The sequence below is a fragment of the Spermophilus citellus genome, assembly GCF_964194105.1.
Source record: "Spermophilus citellus genome assembly, chromosome: 4".
Classification (NCBI taxonomy): Eukaryota; Metazoa; Chordata; class Mammalia; order Rodentia; family Sciuridae; genus Spermophilus; species Spermophilus citellus.
The window spans coordinates 145,255,543-145,272,580 of NC_138185.1; the positions used below are offsets into that span (position 1 = coordinate 145,255,543).

The 17,038-nt window shown below is 33.6% G+C and overlaps 1 protein-coding gene across 2 annotated transcripts in view; it reads right to left on the reverse strand.

Annotated features, from left to right (window-relative positions):
- Positions 1-12,346: 12,346 nt before the first annotated feature.
- Positions 12,347-17,038, reverse strand: part of KATNBL1 (katanin regulatory subunit B1 like 1) — a 38,932-nt gene continuing 34,240 nt past the window's right edge. For both annotated transcript variants that reach the window (XM_081291321.1, XM_081291320.1), the window contains one exon: positions 12,347-16,844. In XM_081291321.1, the coding sequence (XP_081147447.1) occupies positions 16,812-16,844 (33 nt within the window). In that variant the 3' untranslated portion in view covers positions 12,347-16,811. The remainder of the gene's footprint in view (positions 16,845-17,038) is intronic.

The following is a 17,038-nucleotide window of genomic DNA, read 5'->3' on the forward strand; positions in this document are numbered from 1 at the left end:
AGGGGAAGGACAAGGGGAGCAGAAGAAGAAATACTAGGAAACAGTATTGACCAAATTATATCATGTGCATGTATAAATATATAAAAATGAATCCTACTATTATATTTCATTATAATGCACTAATTTAAAAAAAAGAAACAACACTTATACAATTACACCCCACCCAGGGGCTTTATGGAACCTATTTTCACTTTTTTAAAAAACATGTGTGTACCTTTTTACAGAGCCTACAAATTTTGGACACAGCAGGGACATGTAACAGAGTCTTTTTCAATAAACACATTTTTAAAAAATATTTTTTTAGTTGTAGTTGGACACAATACCTTTATTCTATTTATTTATTTATTTTTATGAGGTGCTGAGGATGGAATGCAGTGCCTAGCACATGCTAGGTGGGTGCTCTACTGCTGAGTCACAACCCCAGCCCCAAATACATGGTTTTAAATCTGTTTATGTGCATAACAATATATTAGCAGCAATACATTAATATATTTGATTAATTCAGAATTGATATCTTTCAATTTATATGTTGAAAAGTAGTAATAAAGTATAATCAGATCAGAGGCTGGGGCTGTAACAGAGCGCTGGCCTAGCATGTGCGAGGCTCTGGGTTCGATCCTCAGCACCACACAAAAATAAATAAATAAAATAAAGATATTGTATCCATCTACAACTAAAAAAAAAAAATTTAATTCTAATCAGATCAACCCAAAGGATTTCACCCTCAAAACAGAGAAAAAAGAGTTGCTAGAGAGTCTCTAATTATGCTCATGTTTCCCTCTCCATCCCAAAATAGTCTTAAAATACCTGAAATTATCATTTGTGTCCTTGATAAGTACATGACAGAACCTTGGGCTTCTCATGATGCTGTAGCATCTCCTGGCCTAAGCTACATTCCTTTTCTATTAGAGCAGGTCACATGGGAAACCTAACAAAACAGGCTGGTAGAGGGCTGTCTTCCTGAAGCACAAGAATGTTCTAGCCTTCATTTTCCTGCTGCTTCTCAGGAAGAGATGCATGCTAATAGCTCATTCCTTATTTTAAAACCTCAGTAAAAAAATAAAACAAACCAAGCACAAAATTCTCTTTCGGAGAGAATTCTAATACTATTTCATTTCACATTTTCCTTGTATCTTTCTCCAAAACTCCAAATAGGAAAGCCTGATTTGAGGCATTTTCCCATTTCCTTGATGTAAATATTCCCATGACTCAGTATAACTACCAAAGTGCTAACTCTGAAAGTGGAGTTGGGATATGCACACCTGGCTGTCTTGGAAGTTGGTAAGAGCTGGTTCTAGTATACTCCTGCAGATGACCAAAGCTGAGCCCAGATAACTCTAGCCAGCATGTACCACCATACCAGTTTATAGTAAATTTTGAAATCTGAAAGTGTTAAGTCCTCCAACTTAGTTTTTTTCCCAAGACTGTTTTCGGTTCCCCCACATTTCCATATTGTGTTAACCACAAATTATTGAGGTCATCAACTCTAAAAAAATTATTTTATATCAATTTGGGAGGTTCCAGCCCATGATCAGTTGGTTCTGTTGCTTTGGGCCTGTGGTAAAGCAGCACAAGAAAGAAGTATATGGTGAAGTAAAAATGCACACTCATCACAGGGCAGGGAGCAAAAGAGGGAGTTAGGATTCTACAACTCACCTCAAGGGCATGTCTCCAATAACCTAAAGACTTCCCTCTAGACCCCAATCCTTAGAAGTTCCACCTGCTCCAAAGAGCATCCTGGGGATCAAGCCTTTAACAAATGAAGTTGGGGGACGGGTATGTAAGATCCAAATTACAGCACAAATTCTAGGATCAGCTTTTCCATTTCTGCAAAGTCAACTGGGATTCTGATAGGGATTACATTGACTCTATAGATCAATTTTGGGAATATTACGATCTTAATTGCTTCAAGCTATTTAACATGACCATTTTTATGTCTTCAATCATTTTTTTCAAGTTGTTTCCAGAATATTATTTTGTTATAATTATTTCTAAATGTTTTATTCTTGACCATGTTATAAATAATGTTCTTAATTTCATTTCTGGTTTGCTCAATACCACTGTACAGAACTGCAGTAAATTTTTCTATGCTGATCTTGTATTTTGTAACCTGGCTGATATGCTAGTTAAGTTTTAGGACAATAAATAATTGGAACACCAATCATTCACTTATTCCTGCAATGTCCACCTTAACCTCTTATTATATTGCTTCTGCTTTAGTTCTAGGCCCCAGCCCTATGGCCTGGGTCATGCCCCTCCCCATTTGTGTGTGTGTGAGTATGCATGTGTGCTGGGGATTGAACCCAGGGCCTCATACATGCTAAGTTACTGAGCTAAACCTCCCATATCCCCCATCCCACAATTGTCTTTTATTTTTGTGGTACTGGGGATTTAACTCAGGGGCACTCTACCACTCTACATCTCCAGACCCCCCCAACCCAAAGGTCTTTAGTAGACCTTCCTGCTGCCATGGAGTCCCCTGCAACTCTTCTTTCGCATTACTTGCGTAAATTGGTTGTCTGAAATAACAAACTTGCACGCAGTTGATCTGCTTTAAATCATTGATATCAACTCCAATATGAAGACTCGAATTACTAATTTTAAAGCTCACAAAAATGTTTATTATCTGCCCTCTCATATACTACTTCTGTTACCATTTGGGGGTAACTTTTGCTTCCTAACACAAACCTTCAAGCACTATTTACTTTGCTGGGGTTATTTTTCCTCAACCCCTACTCATCTTTCTTCAACTTGTAGATCTGTTCCCTCTTGTCTTTTTCCCCACAGTTTGTTTGGATTTTCTACTTTGTGAGTTCACAAAGTCCTATATTTCCCTTTACTACTGAGCCAAACATACTATGCTGAAATTGGAGATTGTGTGAAGGCAGAGACCAAGTCCAACTTATTTTTGTATTTCTGATACCTAGCTTCCAGTAAAGATTAAAAAAAAAAAAAGAGGCCTAAAATTCTATCCGAATAAGAGATGGTAAGAGAATGAGACTTGAAAATGATTTAATTTCAGAATCCAATCTCCTGACTCACTTTTAGGGGATGATCTAGAAGATGGAAACATAATTGATTCCCCTTCCTGAAGCTTCCTGCGATTAAAGGAGGCAGCCTTTAGTGAAACTTGGATTCATTCTCATTAAATGTGTATCAGAGTTCCCAGGAAAATTAAGACTTGTGTTCATTTTAAGAATATTACTGGAGATGGGGAGATGTAAGTTTCTAAATTAGGGAATTAAGATTAGGAAGAAAGCCAGTATATCCTCTCTTAATTTTAACTTTAGATTAGCAATCTCATTTTCATTTTGCGATTCTTACTATGGAGTGCCATATTTAGAAACATAATGAGGAAACAGTTTTCTGTATACTTTGCTTATAGATGTTCTGCTTTATGGTTACATTTTGAACAATCCATACCTTCTACATATAACAAAGAATGTGCAACAAAACCCACCTAATAAACTCTAGTAAAAACAAACTACTTTAGATTTAAAACACTTCTGCAATTAAGGAAAAAAGATTTTGCTAATTTTTTAGTAAAATCAACTTTAAATGGAATTTGTAAATATTTTCCTGCTCTATCTGAAAATGGAGAGGCATGGTTAAAAGAATTAACTAACAGGCATGAACATGTAAGATGTACTGTAGATTGCTATCAAAATACCTGGCACTTAGTAGAAACTGACTAAAACACTCATATAAGACTTAGTGCCTCACACAAATTAAACAAATATTAGACACATCCCGAGAGAATAAAATAGGCTCTCTGAAGAATCATGAAACTTGCATGAATATCATATTCAAGGTGAAATTCTGTCAAGACTACCCTACTTCCACTACTTTTTACTCACCTTTCTTTCTCTTGGATTTGCAGTGATTATACACATATATGTTCAGCCAAATAATTAGAAAAATATGCATTAATGAAACACCAACAACTTGGGAGAAAAATAAAGGAGGGAGGGGAAAATCACCTCATATTGTAAAGCTCTGATTTAGGCAAGCTGTCTTGGGTACAGGTATAAAATGTTGGAAGATCTTTTGAGTGAAAATCAAGATTTGAATGTAGAGGTCAAAAATGTGCCATGGGGACACAAATAATAAGTGATCCTAAAGTTCTGAATGGATCACAAACTTAATCAAGTGACTCAGCAAATCCTGTTAGAAGGCAATGCATTTACTGAGTGCTCATCCAAATACAGTGTTGCAATGTTTCTAAAATACAGAAATCCAAAGCTTACAACCAAGCAGTATTATATACTTATTGAGATCTTAAGTATATAAAAAAGGGCAGGGCAGGCCATAGTGAAAGCATTTAAGTTCATTAAGGATTAAGGATTTAGATTTGCTTCTGGCTCAGTCTCCAGGAATATAAAAGAGTTTCAGTTGATATAAAATATTGAGTGAACAAATTTGGTGTAGATTTGTCCAGGTAATTCTCCACTGTAGTATCAAAACAGAAGTTGTATAATACACTGGGAACTTATTAGACCAGGGCTAATTATTATTTGGAATATTGAGGTGAAGTCAGACTTATTTCTCATAATCCAGGTAAATAAAATCTATTTCACCTGATAATCACTCTGAGCCCCAATTCTAAATGCTTACAACTCAGATTACCTGATCTTCCCTAGCCCAATGCTCTGTCTCCTTCTAGCACAATATTTGTGACTCTGCTTATATTAAAGAACATTTCCTTCTGGATCCTTAAGAAAAACTTGGGGCTCCAGGTGTAACTCAGTGTTTTCTAAAATCTGTTTATAATGTGTGAGGCATTAGGTTCAATCACCAGCACCAAAAAAAAAAAAAAAAAAAAAAAAAAAAGGAAAAACTCAAATTACCTGGGTCATAAGTGACTTTGAAGGTAAAAGTTCAATAATTTTATTTGAGACAGTTCAGGGAGTTAATTTCTTCTAGGCTAACCACACCCCTACAAAAGGAGTGCTTCTGGGACAGGCCTTCATTTTGTGTTAGAAATGAAATCTGCAGTAATTGCATAACCACTATACCATTGCCAATTTCACTATGTAATGATAATTTTAGTTAAACTGGTATTAAGGAGGAGAAAAGTAGGAACATTTAAAAACTATGGTTTTACATAATTTATATATATATTTTTTTCTATGAAGATATCATAAACTTTTATAGAAGCACTATGCTTTTGTGTATCATTTATAATTAAAATGCTAATTTTCCCTGAAGAGCCAAAATCAGCAGTTTAGAAAGAATGTTGCTGCAACAGTATAGTAAAGTAAAAGTGGAAAACTGATATTTAGAATTTACCTAGAGGCCATATATTCAGTATAATTCAAGATACATGCATTTAATAGTATGTAGTCTAACAGGTTTACAATCTAATTACATAGGGAGAAGGATTTTACATGGTATGTAGATGAAAATAAAAATATAAATATCAAAAAGGAGAAAAAAAGCAACTTTATTTTAAGCAAAAAGCTGAATTTCAATTATATTAAGTTTCTTTAAAGGAACATTCACCTCTGGTTTCCAAGGAGTAGAATGGTGCATGCCTGTAATCTCAATGACTTGGGAGGTAAAGCAGGAGGATCACAAGTTCAAGGCCAGCCTCAGCAATTTAGCAAAGTCCTAATAAGCAATTTAGCTAGACCTTATTTCAAAAACAAGAAGTACTGCTGGGGATGTAGCTAGCTCAGTAGTAAAAGTGATTCTGCGTTTAATCTTCAGGCAAGAGAAAAAAAAAAGTCTTTTTTTTTTTTTTAGTTGTTGATAGACCTTTTATTTATTTATATGCGGTGCTGAGAATCAAACCCAGTTCCTCACACATGCCAGGCAAATGCATTACCGCTGAGTCACATCCTCAGCCCAGAAGTAAGTTATTAATGACTCAGTTCTACAAGTCATAATATGTACGGTAGAATTAAAGAATGTATGACAAATGTCCTTGAAAGTTATTCCTTGATCCATTGGATGCCACTATTCTCAAAAGACACTGCCAGGCATGGTGGCACAAGTTGGTGATCCCAGCAGTTCAGGGGTGGGCTGAGACTAGAGGATCCTTAAGTTCAAAGCCAGTCTCAGCAATGGTGAGGTGCTCTGCAATTCAGAGAGACACTGTCTCTAAATAAAATACCAAATTAAGCTGGGGATATGGCTCAGTGGTTGAGTGTCCCCAAATTTAATCCTGGGTACCCCCCTCCCTAATGTGGACAACATGCAATATGTAAGTATGAATACCATATATCTAATTAATTTTGTAATTTTTACTAATTTTTTGTTGTTGTGTTGGGGATAGAACCTAGAACCTTGCACATGCTTGGCAAGTGCTCTACCACTGAACTCTACCAGTCCATTTACATATGTAACTTATAAGTAGGGATGACCACAATCTATAAAATTCCTATTAAATCTAATTATCACTTGAATTTTGATATAAAGGTCTACTGATACCAGTGCAAAGAATTTTCTTTTTCTGCAGTGAGTCATTTAATAAAAAGCAAATGCACTATATAAAGAAAAACTGATTTTAAAATGTGCAATACATTTTATATTTCAGTACACAATTACTTAGATCTACCTCTTCTTAAAAGAATAGGTAAGAAATAGGCTTCTGAACACGTTCCCAAAAATTTGGTTTTAGAACTATGGCATATCTAGCATTTCAGAAACAATAGCATAAAACAGAACCTTAGACATACTTACCAAAGGTCCTTTGGATGTAAAATCACGTTTTTAATTTTCCAATAAAACTTTTGAGAAATTTATGACTTTAGAGAATTATAGAACTAGAATGACAGGATAAAGGAAATCAGTTGAGTCTAGTTTGAGAAAAGTATTCCACAGATTCTAATTGAATTTTTAGCTTCCAATATTTATATACAACTTAATTATTATATAATAAATCATAAGATACCAAAGAAACATTTGGTTCAACATTCAATAATTAAGTTCTAACAAATGCAGCTCAACTGTATTTGTTACTACTTAATTGTTGAATGCTAAACCAAAGTTTCTTTGTTATCTTTAGCAGCTGGCTTATAATGGTATGGTTCCACACATATATTTCTAAACTCTCAATGTTACAAGTTACTGAAGTCACTACTAATAAACATTACTGGAATGTACTTGAGGAAGCTTTTTCTAGTATACAGTCAGCTGTTGTTTTTTCTTAAAAGATGGAACAAAAGACTGATTGAGATAAAAGTAGCAGAGCAGAAACTCAAATCACATGTGATATAACAAATGGGGGTGCCAGCTGCTACAAGTAGCTCATGGAAGCTGTGTATATTTTATAAATATCATTTAATTAAAGTATTTGATTTCAAAGATATAATATAGTTTCTCAAGTATCACATTAGTCAACAGCTGCATTAACATTTGAATAAAAGCATTAAGATTTATGTCATTAAAACATAAAAGTTTTATCTCTTACATTAGCTTATCTGAATATATGGGGTAACACTATTCCAAAACATTAGCTACTCTCTTGAAGAGTATAGGGAGCACATGTCAATTACTATAATCACTACAGCTTTCCCTTTCATTTCAAATTCATGTCTTCAAATAACTGATGACATCAACTACAATTTAAATAATTTTATAAATATATAACTTCTACTTATCATTTAAAAGTTATCAAACTTTTACTATTTCATATTTTGAAGTTATCAAACTTTCACTATTTCATATTTTGAAGATTTGCTGAATGAATTCATTATACTCACAACATGGAGTCTGACAAAGCAGAAATGGTGAAATTATTAGACTAAGAAAATAATAACATGAATCTTTTTTTGTGTGTGTGGTGTTGGGGATTGAACCTAGGGCCTTATGCATAGGAGACAAGCACTCTGCCAACTAAGCTATATCCCCACCCCCTAATAATGTGAATCTTTACTGTTAGATATACTTAAGTTTTTACGTTAGGTTAATTTTGTTTCAATGGCTATAGTTTTGTGTAATTAGTTACTTTGTTAACAAACTAATTTTAACTTTTCTTTAAAAAGCTCATAACAAAATTGTAAAATATTTTGATTCTTAAAAATTATTAGCATCTATGCAGATCTAGGATAGTATTCAGACTTCATGTGTGTGTGAATATTTATACATTATCATTACCCTTACCTCAGTTCCTATTAATCATCATTAACTAATTTTTATTCATTCCTTAGTATAGAGTGACTTTCCTCCAGTACAGAATGAAAGGATTATTTTAAAATTAAGAAGAGAGGGCTAGGGATATAATTCAGTTGGAAGAGTGCTTGCCTTGCAAGCATAAGGCCCTGGGTTCAATCCCCTGCACCAAAAAAAAAAAAAAAAAAAAAAAAAAAAAAGCTAAAATTAAGAACAGAATCTAATGATCACCATTTAGGCAGGGGAAAAAACTGTTAGAAGAATCTTTAAAAAAAACTCTTTGTAGAAAATATTGTAAGAGAGGTCAAGATTATTAGGAATTGATTTCTTTTAGACAAGGATGAATCCTTAATATTGACTCAATATTCAAAGCATTGCTTAATGCTATGTTATCTTTATACATAAAGACTGAGCTGATGATACTCATTTAGAAAATTGTTGACGGCTTGGGAAACAGATCATGGTATAAGTTGGAATTTGGCTCCCAAATACTTAGGATCATGTTACTTCTCAAAATATAAAAAATGGCATTATTTTCCCTTATAAGTCCTCTCCCTAATATATTAAAAAAACAGATAAAAATTATCAAGAAAGATAACAGAATCCTATACTAAGACTGCTTCAAAAGTAATTCTCAGAAAATTTTGGTCTCCTCCAGTTTCTCCAAAGAAATGGTGACTGCTCAGACAATACAGTTTAAAAAAATTTTATTTTGGGGTAGTTGTGTATGGAGAAAATGTCTTTGTTTATTTTTACTTGATGCTAAGGATCAAACCCAGTGCCTAACACATGCTAGGCAAGCACTCTGCCACTGAGCTACAGCCCCAGCCCCATACAGTTTGTTTGTTTGTTTTGGTACTGGGAATTGAACTCAGGGGCCCTTAACCACTGAGCCACATCCCCAGACGTTTTTAATATTTTATTTAGAGACAGGGTCTCACTAAGTTGCTTAGTGCCTTGCTAAGTTGCTGAGGCTAGCCTTGAACTTGTGATTCTCCTGTCAGACTCTCAAGCAACTGGGATTACAGGTGTGTACCACCACACCCAGCAGAACATACTTATTTATTTTTTTTAGTTGTAGTTGGACACAATACCTTTATTTACTTATTTTTATGTGCTGAGGATTGAACCTACGGCACCACACAGGCTAGGTGAGCGCTCTACCACTGATACACAACCTCAGCCCAGAACATACAGTTTTAATAGGCCAAAAAGTTTTCCAGTTACCCTCAAGCTCTTCCAGTGTGTGGAAAGTAGGATACACTATAACAAATATCAGTATGTAGAATATAAAATCATTTGGATTACAAATATATATACGCATAGAAGAAAAATATGGAAGACAACACAGTAGTTCCTTTTGGGTAGATTATGGTGTTTCATTTTCTTTTTGATAGCCTCTTTTCACAAGTATTCAGTACTTTTGTAACTTTAAAAAGAAACTTATAAGAAAAATAACCACTATGTTCCCATACAATTCTCGTTTTTTTTTGGATAAAAGCAGAAAACATCCAAGGGCATTGTCAATTGTAAGAAAAGTTATGAACTTCATACATTACATGAAAGTACCTTAATTTTGCACTTTATAGGTTGTCCTTACTTGCATGGATCTCATGTAAAATGTAGAAACCATAAATAGGCATAGAGAATGGTAGTTCAGTGGTACAGGATTTGTGCAATATGCACAAGGCCATGAATTCAATCCCCAGCTCTGTCTTACCATGTGATACCAGCACAGCAACCAAAAGAAACAAAAAAATCATATGACAAAAAAACAAATACAACAACCATTAGGGATCAAGGACACTTTAGCTAAGGTTTTATTTTATGGCAACATGAACAAAGTGAAAAGAAAACTGGGGATCTGTATTCTAGAACTACTCATTTTTAGCTGCCCTGCTATCACAAACACCTCTGAATTACAAATTTCTTTTTTATACAATTTATGTCCAAACATTCCACACCCTTGCTTTACTCAAAAAGAATAAATGCTAACTATTTGCCAGGCTTTGTGCTAGGCACTGGGGAAGTGAAACAGAACATGGTTATCAGTCCATGAAGACAAATAGGCAATTACACAATGCTGGCAAGTACTAGTAATAAAAGAAGGCTGATGAGAGTGTATGGCAGAGCACTGTAACAGAAAGGCTACAGACTTTCCAGGGAAACTGAGACCTGAAGACTAAGAAAGTGATTAACTGGTTGAGTTAGGGAAATATTGTTCAGATGAACAAAGCATTTGCAGAGGAAGTATGATTTTTTAAAATTTATTTTTCAGTTGTCAGTGGATACAACATCTTTATTTTTATGTGGTGCTGAGGATCGAACCCAGCACTCCGCGCATGCCAGGCGAGCGCTTGAGCCACATCCCCAGCCCAAGTATGATGTTTTCCACAAATTTAAACAAGTTCTGGTAGATGGGGAGATGTAAGCCACACACTATGGTTTAAAATTTCACGTGTTTGAAACCACCCCCAAATTCATAGTTAATGTTATTTGGAGGGAGGGCCTTTGAGAAGGACTTATGATTAGATGAGGTCATTAGGGCTGGTCCCCCTTGATGGCATTAGTGGTTTTATTCAGAGAAAGACTAGAGCTAGCATACTTGCTTTGTCTTACCATGTGATAAAGTTGGCTGTTATAATAGAGGAAGAAGGCCCAAGTAGATGTTGAGCAGATGCTTGTACCATGTTCTTGAAATTCCTTACCTTTGGAACTATTAAAAAAAAATATATATATATATAAATAAAGGATATATATATATATATATATATATATATATATATATATATATATAAATTACTTGGTTTCAGGTACTTTGTTAAAACAGAAAATGGACTAAGACACTATACTTTTTAGATTATCCTAAAAGGCTTTAAGGAATAATATGGTAGGATTTATACTTTAGAAATTATTCTGGGGCAGTATGTATAGAGTGCATTGTAGGGATGTAGGACCAACACCAGAGAGACCAGGAGGTCTGCTGCAATAATTAGGAAAACTGCTGGGTTAATGGCAGGAGAGAAAGAGAGGTAGAAAGATGAGAGAAAATCAGGGGTTGTACCAATAGGATTTGGTGATTCAGAAATGTTTCAAGGATGATTCAGAGGCTTGCAGCTTGATAACTGATAGTAGGACTATTCAATGAGAAAGGAAATCCAGGACCCAGGAGAACTTATTATGTCTGGACAGCAGAATGGATGAAGATGCACGAAGGTGTTGAATGACATTAATTCTGGGTGTACTGAATTTTGGATGTCTACAAGATATCCCAATGGATGCTTTCAATAAGCAACATTTTAGAGCTCGGAGTTAGGTTTAGGGCAAGATATATATTTAATGATAAACATACAGTTTAATGTTTTCTTATTTTTTAAAAAAAATCCATTTCTATTTGATCAACCAATACACGATTTGCCTTCAATCTCTAAGATGAGAACAATTAATGCAGATGGTAAAGGAAGCCAAAGCAATAAGTGATGTTTTTCAGGGAAATGATTGTGAGTAGAGAAAGGACCTTATGATAGAAATTTGAAGAACATTTAATGTCTAAGAGAAAGGCAGAGAAGCCTTCAAAAGTAAAGACAAAGAGAGTTGACCACAAAACTAGGGGTCTATGCCACAGAAGCCGAGTCTAAAATGGAAGGCATTTCTCATAAAGAGAATCAATATGCTGACAAACTATACAAAATGTTGGGTCATTTAAAACTTCTTGGGGGAAAGTCATTTGGACTGCTAAGGGAAAAGGATAAGCTCTCTGAAAGCCCTGTGAATTCTAGAACTTGCACACAAGAAAGGTATCAACCTTCACATCTCCTACTGTTGTTGAAGCTAAGCTGCAGCTGTACAGAAAGAGCCTGGCAAGTGTACTTCAGGGAAAAAGGGGAAAGAAGGTCTTTTCACTTGTTTAATTTTATCCAAAGACCTAATGAAGTTTTTATTTTTTAAAAAATAGAAGTAGAAAAGTAAGTTGATGTAAACTTTATTTATGATTTCTAGAAGGTGAGTTCAAATTCTAATCCAAGCTCCATGTTGCACATTTTTCTTATAAATACAATACAATACAATAATTCTGGAAGCAAGTAATTCTGGTGATTCACTGTATTCCAAGACTCACAGTAACTCCTTCTTATCCTGAAAGACACTTTGGATCAACTCTTTCTAGAGCTTTGGTGTAAATCTGGCATTGTAACAGTCTCGGGTGGGTCCAGAACTTTTTTTAAAAATCAAGTTTAACTATGAATAAGAATACAGAATATTTTAAGGCTAAAGAATCAAAACAAATGCAAATGGAGGCTGAATCCTTATTTGGACACTTAGCATCTCCCATCTGAGTTCAAAGAGTAATAATTCTATATATCAAAGCAATAATATATAACAAGTTTTGCTTAGAAAAACACATTGTATCTGTGGGTTACCCTGGTAAAGAGCAACTATCTTTTTGCTTTATGACTAATTCCAATTTGCAAAGCAAAATACTGTGGTATATATATGTTTTAGTTGTACTTAATCTTTATTGAAGTTTGGTTTTAAAAGGTACTGTTAATGACTCAACCCAGAGAAATTTATAATGAATATTTTAAATAGTATATTACTTAAAATACAGCATTGGAAAATGTTATCAGAACAGTGGGTAAAGAATATGCAGTATTTATTTTGATTATTAATAGTTGGTGCTGTTCATCAATCAAATTAGAAGTATATAATGTTTAGGGATAAGCTATTTATTCTATGTCCCTACTCCAGAATAAAAAGGAGGAAGAATAGTATGCCACAAAGTTTTCTTTGACATCTTTGTGACTAGAAGAATTAGAAATTAAGGGAGAGCCTGGTGTGGTGATGAACACCTATAATCCCAGCTACTTGGGAGGTTGAGGCAGGAGGATCACAAGTTTAAAGCCAGCCTCAGCAACTTAGCAAGGCCCTAAGCAACTTAGCTAAACCCTGTCTCAAAATAAAATATAAAAGGGGCTGGGGATGTGGCTCAGTGGTTAAGCACCCTGAGTTCAATTCCCAGTACCAAAAGGAAAAGAAAGAAAGAAAGAAAGAAAGAAAGAAGAAATTATGAGAAAAAGAATAATATAGGAGTAAATATCCATTAACATACAATACTATTTCCATCTAAAATAATCTAGAAAATCAAAGTCTGTATTGAAAAATAAGTAGTGTATCCAATGGGTTACTCCAGGTGAACTGAGTCAGCTGCTTATAATTTTAATTTTTTTCATCAAATTAATAAAGGAAATTGGCATTACTATTTTATTCTTAAATATTAAGATAACTGGAAATGACTGATACAATATTAACTTAAATCTTACTTTCTCAGACTCCTTGACTAACGTAACTAAGCACTTAAATATGATTTCTACTGTCAGCATTCAATAGTTAATAGTCACTCAATTAATTATCCATTGATGTTAATTTTATCAACTTGAAAAATATAGAAATAATCTGTTTGGGAAGACTGTTTCAAAGGCTAGAAATCGAGCACTGAACATATATACCCAACCATGTTTACCATTACATGATATGTACCAAGTATATTCATAGTTGTTAGAATTTAATTCCTTAGTAGCAGTTAATGTTTACTGACTCCTCTGTGGATTTAGATACTTATATCCAAATATTCACATTTCAGGATTTATATAAATAATCAGTGCCAATTATCTTTGAAATTACCAACAAAAATTAATTTTAAAAAATCATTTGATAACACCGGTTTCCTGATTTTTAACCCTTATTCTGGTCTTGATCACTCATTACAAAATCCATTCATTTTATCTCTTGTCGATGCAAATTTCTTGATTATAATTCTCTATCACCTCAATAAACTATCTGTCCCTATACTTGCAAAGTTAGCAAAGTATAGAAAACTTAAAAGTATAGAAAACTTAAGAAAAGCTAAAAAGGCATAGAGACCTGGGGAAGTTCCTCAGTTCTGTATATTGCTTAGCAGCAGTGCAACAAATGAGCAACTACAGACAGTAATTGTCTTAAACTAGGTCAATACAACAGCCCAAACACTTTGTAAACACTTTATTTGGCTCTTTCTGGAGATCAACACCGTTCTAATTAAATGCTGTAGCACAGAAGAGCTTAAGAACAACAAAAGTGGTCAACAATAGTTATTTATCTAACATCCTTTATCCAAGAATCTTAAAAATTAACCTAATTCTAATCAAACTCAGTAACTGGGAAAGGTAAGTACTAATGCAAACTGTAAAGGCCAAGAAGAGAAATTAGAAATGTGTTTCTGAATATCTCTGTGAGCTAGATTCTGCAGTCATCTAGTTCTGAGTATATAAATGAAGTTTTATTTGCCTTCAACAAACCTAAATTAGGCATAATAACACAGTATTAAAAGCATAATACTTCTTACTATATTTCATTTGTGTTTGTATTTATATTTTACTGATATTTGATTTACTGAAATTTGATTTTTAAAATACTGTAGTCAATTATCTGATCCAATTATTTAACACTGTGAAATTCAAATTTACAAAAGATTTCTTGTTTTGAATATTTTATCTTAATATTATAAGTCTACAGTAGCACACACCAATCATTTTACTTATCTTTCCATTTGAAGGCAATGGTTTATGATAAACTATATATACCATCTTCCTTATGACCTACAGTAGACTGTGAGATGGACACGGAGCGAAGGTACAGTCTGTAGCCATGAACTCATTTTGTGCATGAGTAATGTTAACAAACTTATAAAAGGATAAGACATACCCTTAGCCTCATTACCACCATAGTCCAACTCTGCTAACTTGTTCAAACTCTTAAATGAGATAATGATAACTGAAGGAAAAGAAACAAAAAGGTTGTACTTCACCATTTTAAGGTTTCACAGGGAGGATGATGCAGGCTTATAATTCAATTCCCACATCCTAAAAAGTGACTTTTCAAGTCATAAAAGTATAGTAATCTGGAATTTTTATAATATAAAGGCTTAATAACCAATTACTACAACTGATATTCATTGTGAGGAATACATAGCTATATGAAATATAGCTTACACTCACAATAGAATTCAGCGAGGTAACCTTTTAAACATTTTTACAGGAAGAAAAATGCTAGAGATTCTTATCAGTAGTTACTAACTAGGTAAATGCTGAAGATCTGCATTCTTAAGATTACTGAAGAGGAATTCAATTTTATCTTTGCTCAAATGTCTGTTAGGCTTATTAAAGATAAGATGGATGTATGAACCACCAGTAGTGGTATTAAACCCAATCACTTTCAAGACAGGTTAGATATAGAGGTATCAAGAGATTTCGCGAATTTGGTTCATTGACAGTAAAAATGGAATTTGAAAAGAAAGACTGCATACAGTCTGCTGGCATTTTATACTAACCATTAGCAGAGGTAGTAATGTAAAGTGTTGGAATTTAAAATACAAGGTCAGCATTAACTGTAAACAATTTGAAAATATAAGTAACTCTTCAAAATAAGTAGTAAATAAAGAATCTGTCAGTATACTGATAAAGAATTAAAATTCATGTAAAATCAGAATTAAAAAAGCAAAAAAATAGAAATATTTAGTGAATTTACTCAAATGAAGAAAGTTTACATGATACAGAAATGAAAAATATTAGAAATCTATATACAATAAAAAGTGAATATAAATTAGCCAACTCCATGAACATTTCCAGTTAAACATTAATACAAATACATATTCACCTTTTTCTTTACAAAGATAACACATACGTACATGACATGAACATTCTGGCCAAAAAAAAAAAAAAAAAAAAAAAAATCAGAGCTTCTAAAAACATTCTCAAGTTTCAAAACTAGTATGGAAAATGTTTCAACAACAGCATTCTACATGAATGTAAACCCCTGATTTAATTAATTTCATGATTTTATCATGCCAGAACTATGGTTGTTTTTAATTTTTTTTTGTACTGGGTATTGAACTCAGGAGTATTTTGTCATTGAGTTATATCTCCAGCCCTTTTTAATTACATATTTTGAGACAAGATCTTCCAAAGTTGCTGAGGCTGGCCTTAAACTTGTGATCCTCCTGCCTCAGCTTTCCAAGTGGCTGGGATTACAGGCATGTACCCACCATGCCTGGTGGGTTTTTTTTTATTTTTAAAAAACAGATATTGGTATCATAACACATTGGCTTATTAATAATTAAGGCATTTATATACACAGTATCTCAGTGTGGACAGAACATTTTTAATATTGATTATTTACTATGATGTTTTAAACTTTGACATTTATTCAACATAAGAAAATAGCTGCACACATTCAAGTGTTTTTTTATAAAACACAATAAAAAATTAATAATGATTGGTCTTTGTGGTTCCTAGTAATAAGTCCTGCCTTATTTTTTTCACATAGTATAAATTATATTCTTATGCAGGACTGCATTAAGACCAGTAGTTCTTAAACAATGTTACCAGATAACCACATAAATCCCAAATGCAGCAAAGGCGAACAATCTTTGTAGTGCACTTTCACCTCATTGAAGTTGAAGCTGCTCCATTTGGATATTTTTCCACTTCAATGTGAAGTAGATTGTTAGGTTTTCATTAGTGGTTTCATTATGTGGCTTTTTAAAAGAAAAAATGGTTTCAGTTTCTTCCACAGTTCATAGTTCTCAGAAGAGACTTGTTTTTGGAAATCATATAATCCAGGATGTTTTGAATAACCAAATGCTCTTTAGTAGACGAAATATCTCAATGCAACTGTAATAAATAAGCATCTACATCCTTAGAGGATAAAACAAAAACATTTCATTAGCCAGCATGGTAAATACAAATACATACAACCCATTTTCTCTTCACTTTTGTTGATTGATTTGCCTTAGTTTCTCTTTGTGGCCTGTAGAAGTTACAAGTCAAGTCTTATATGATATTTTTATATGCACTTGTTTAGCACAGGGCCTGGCACACAGCACACATTC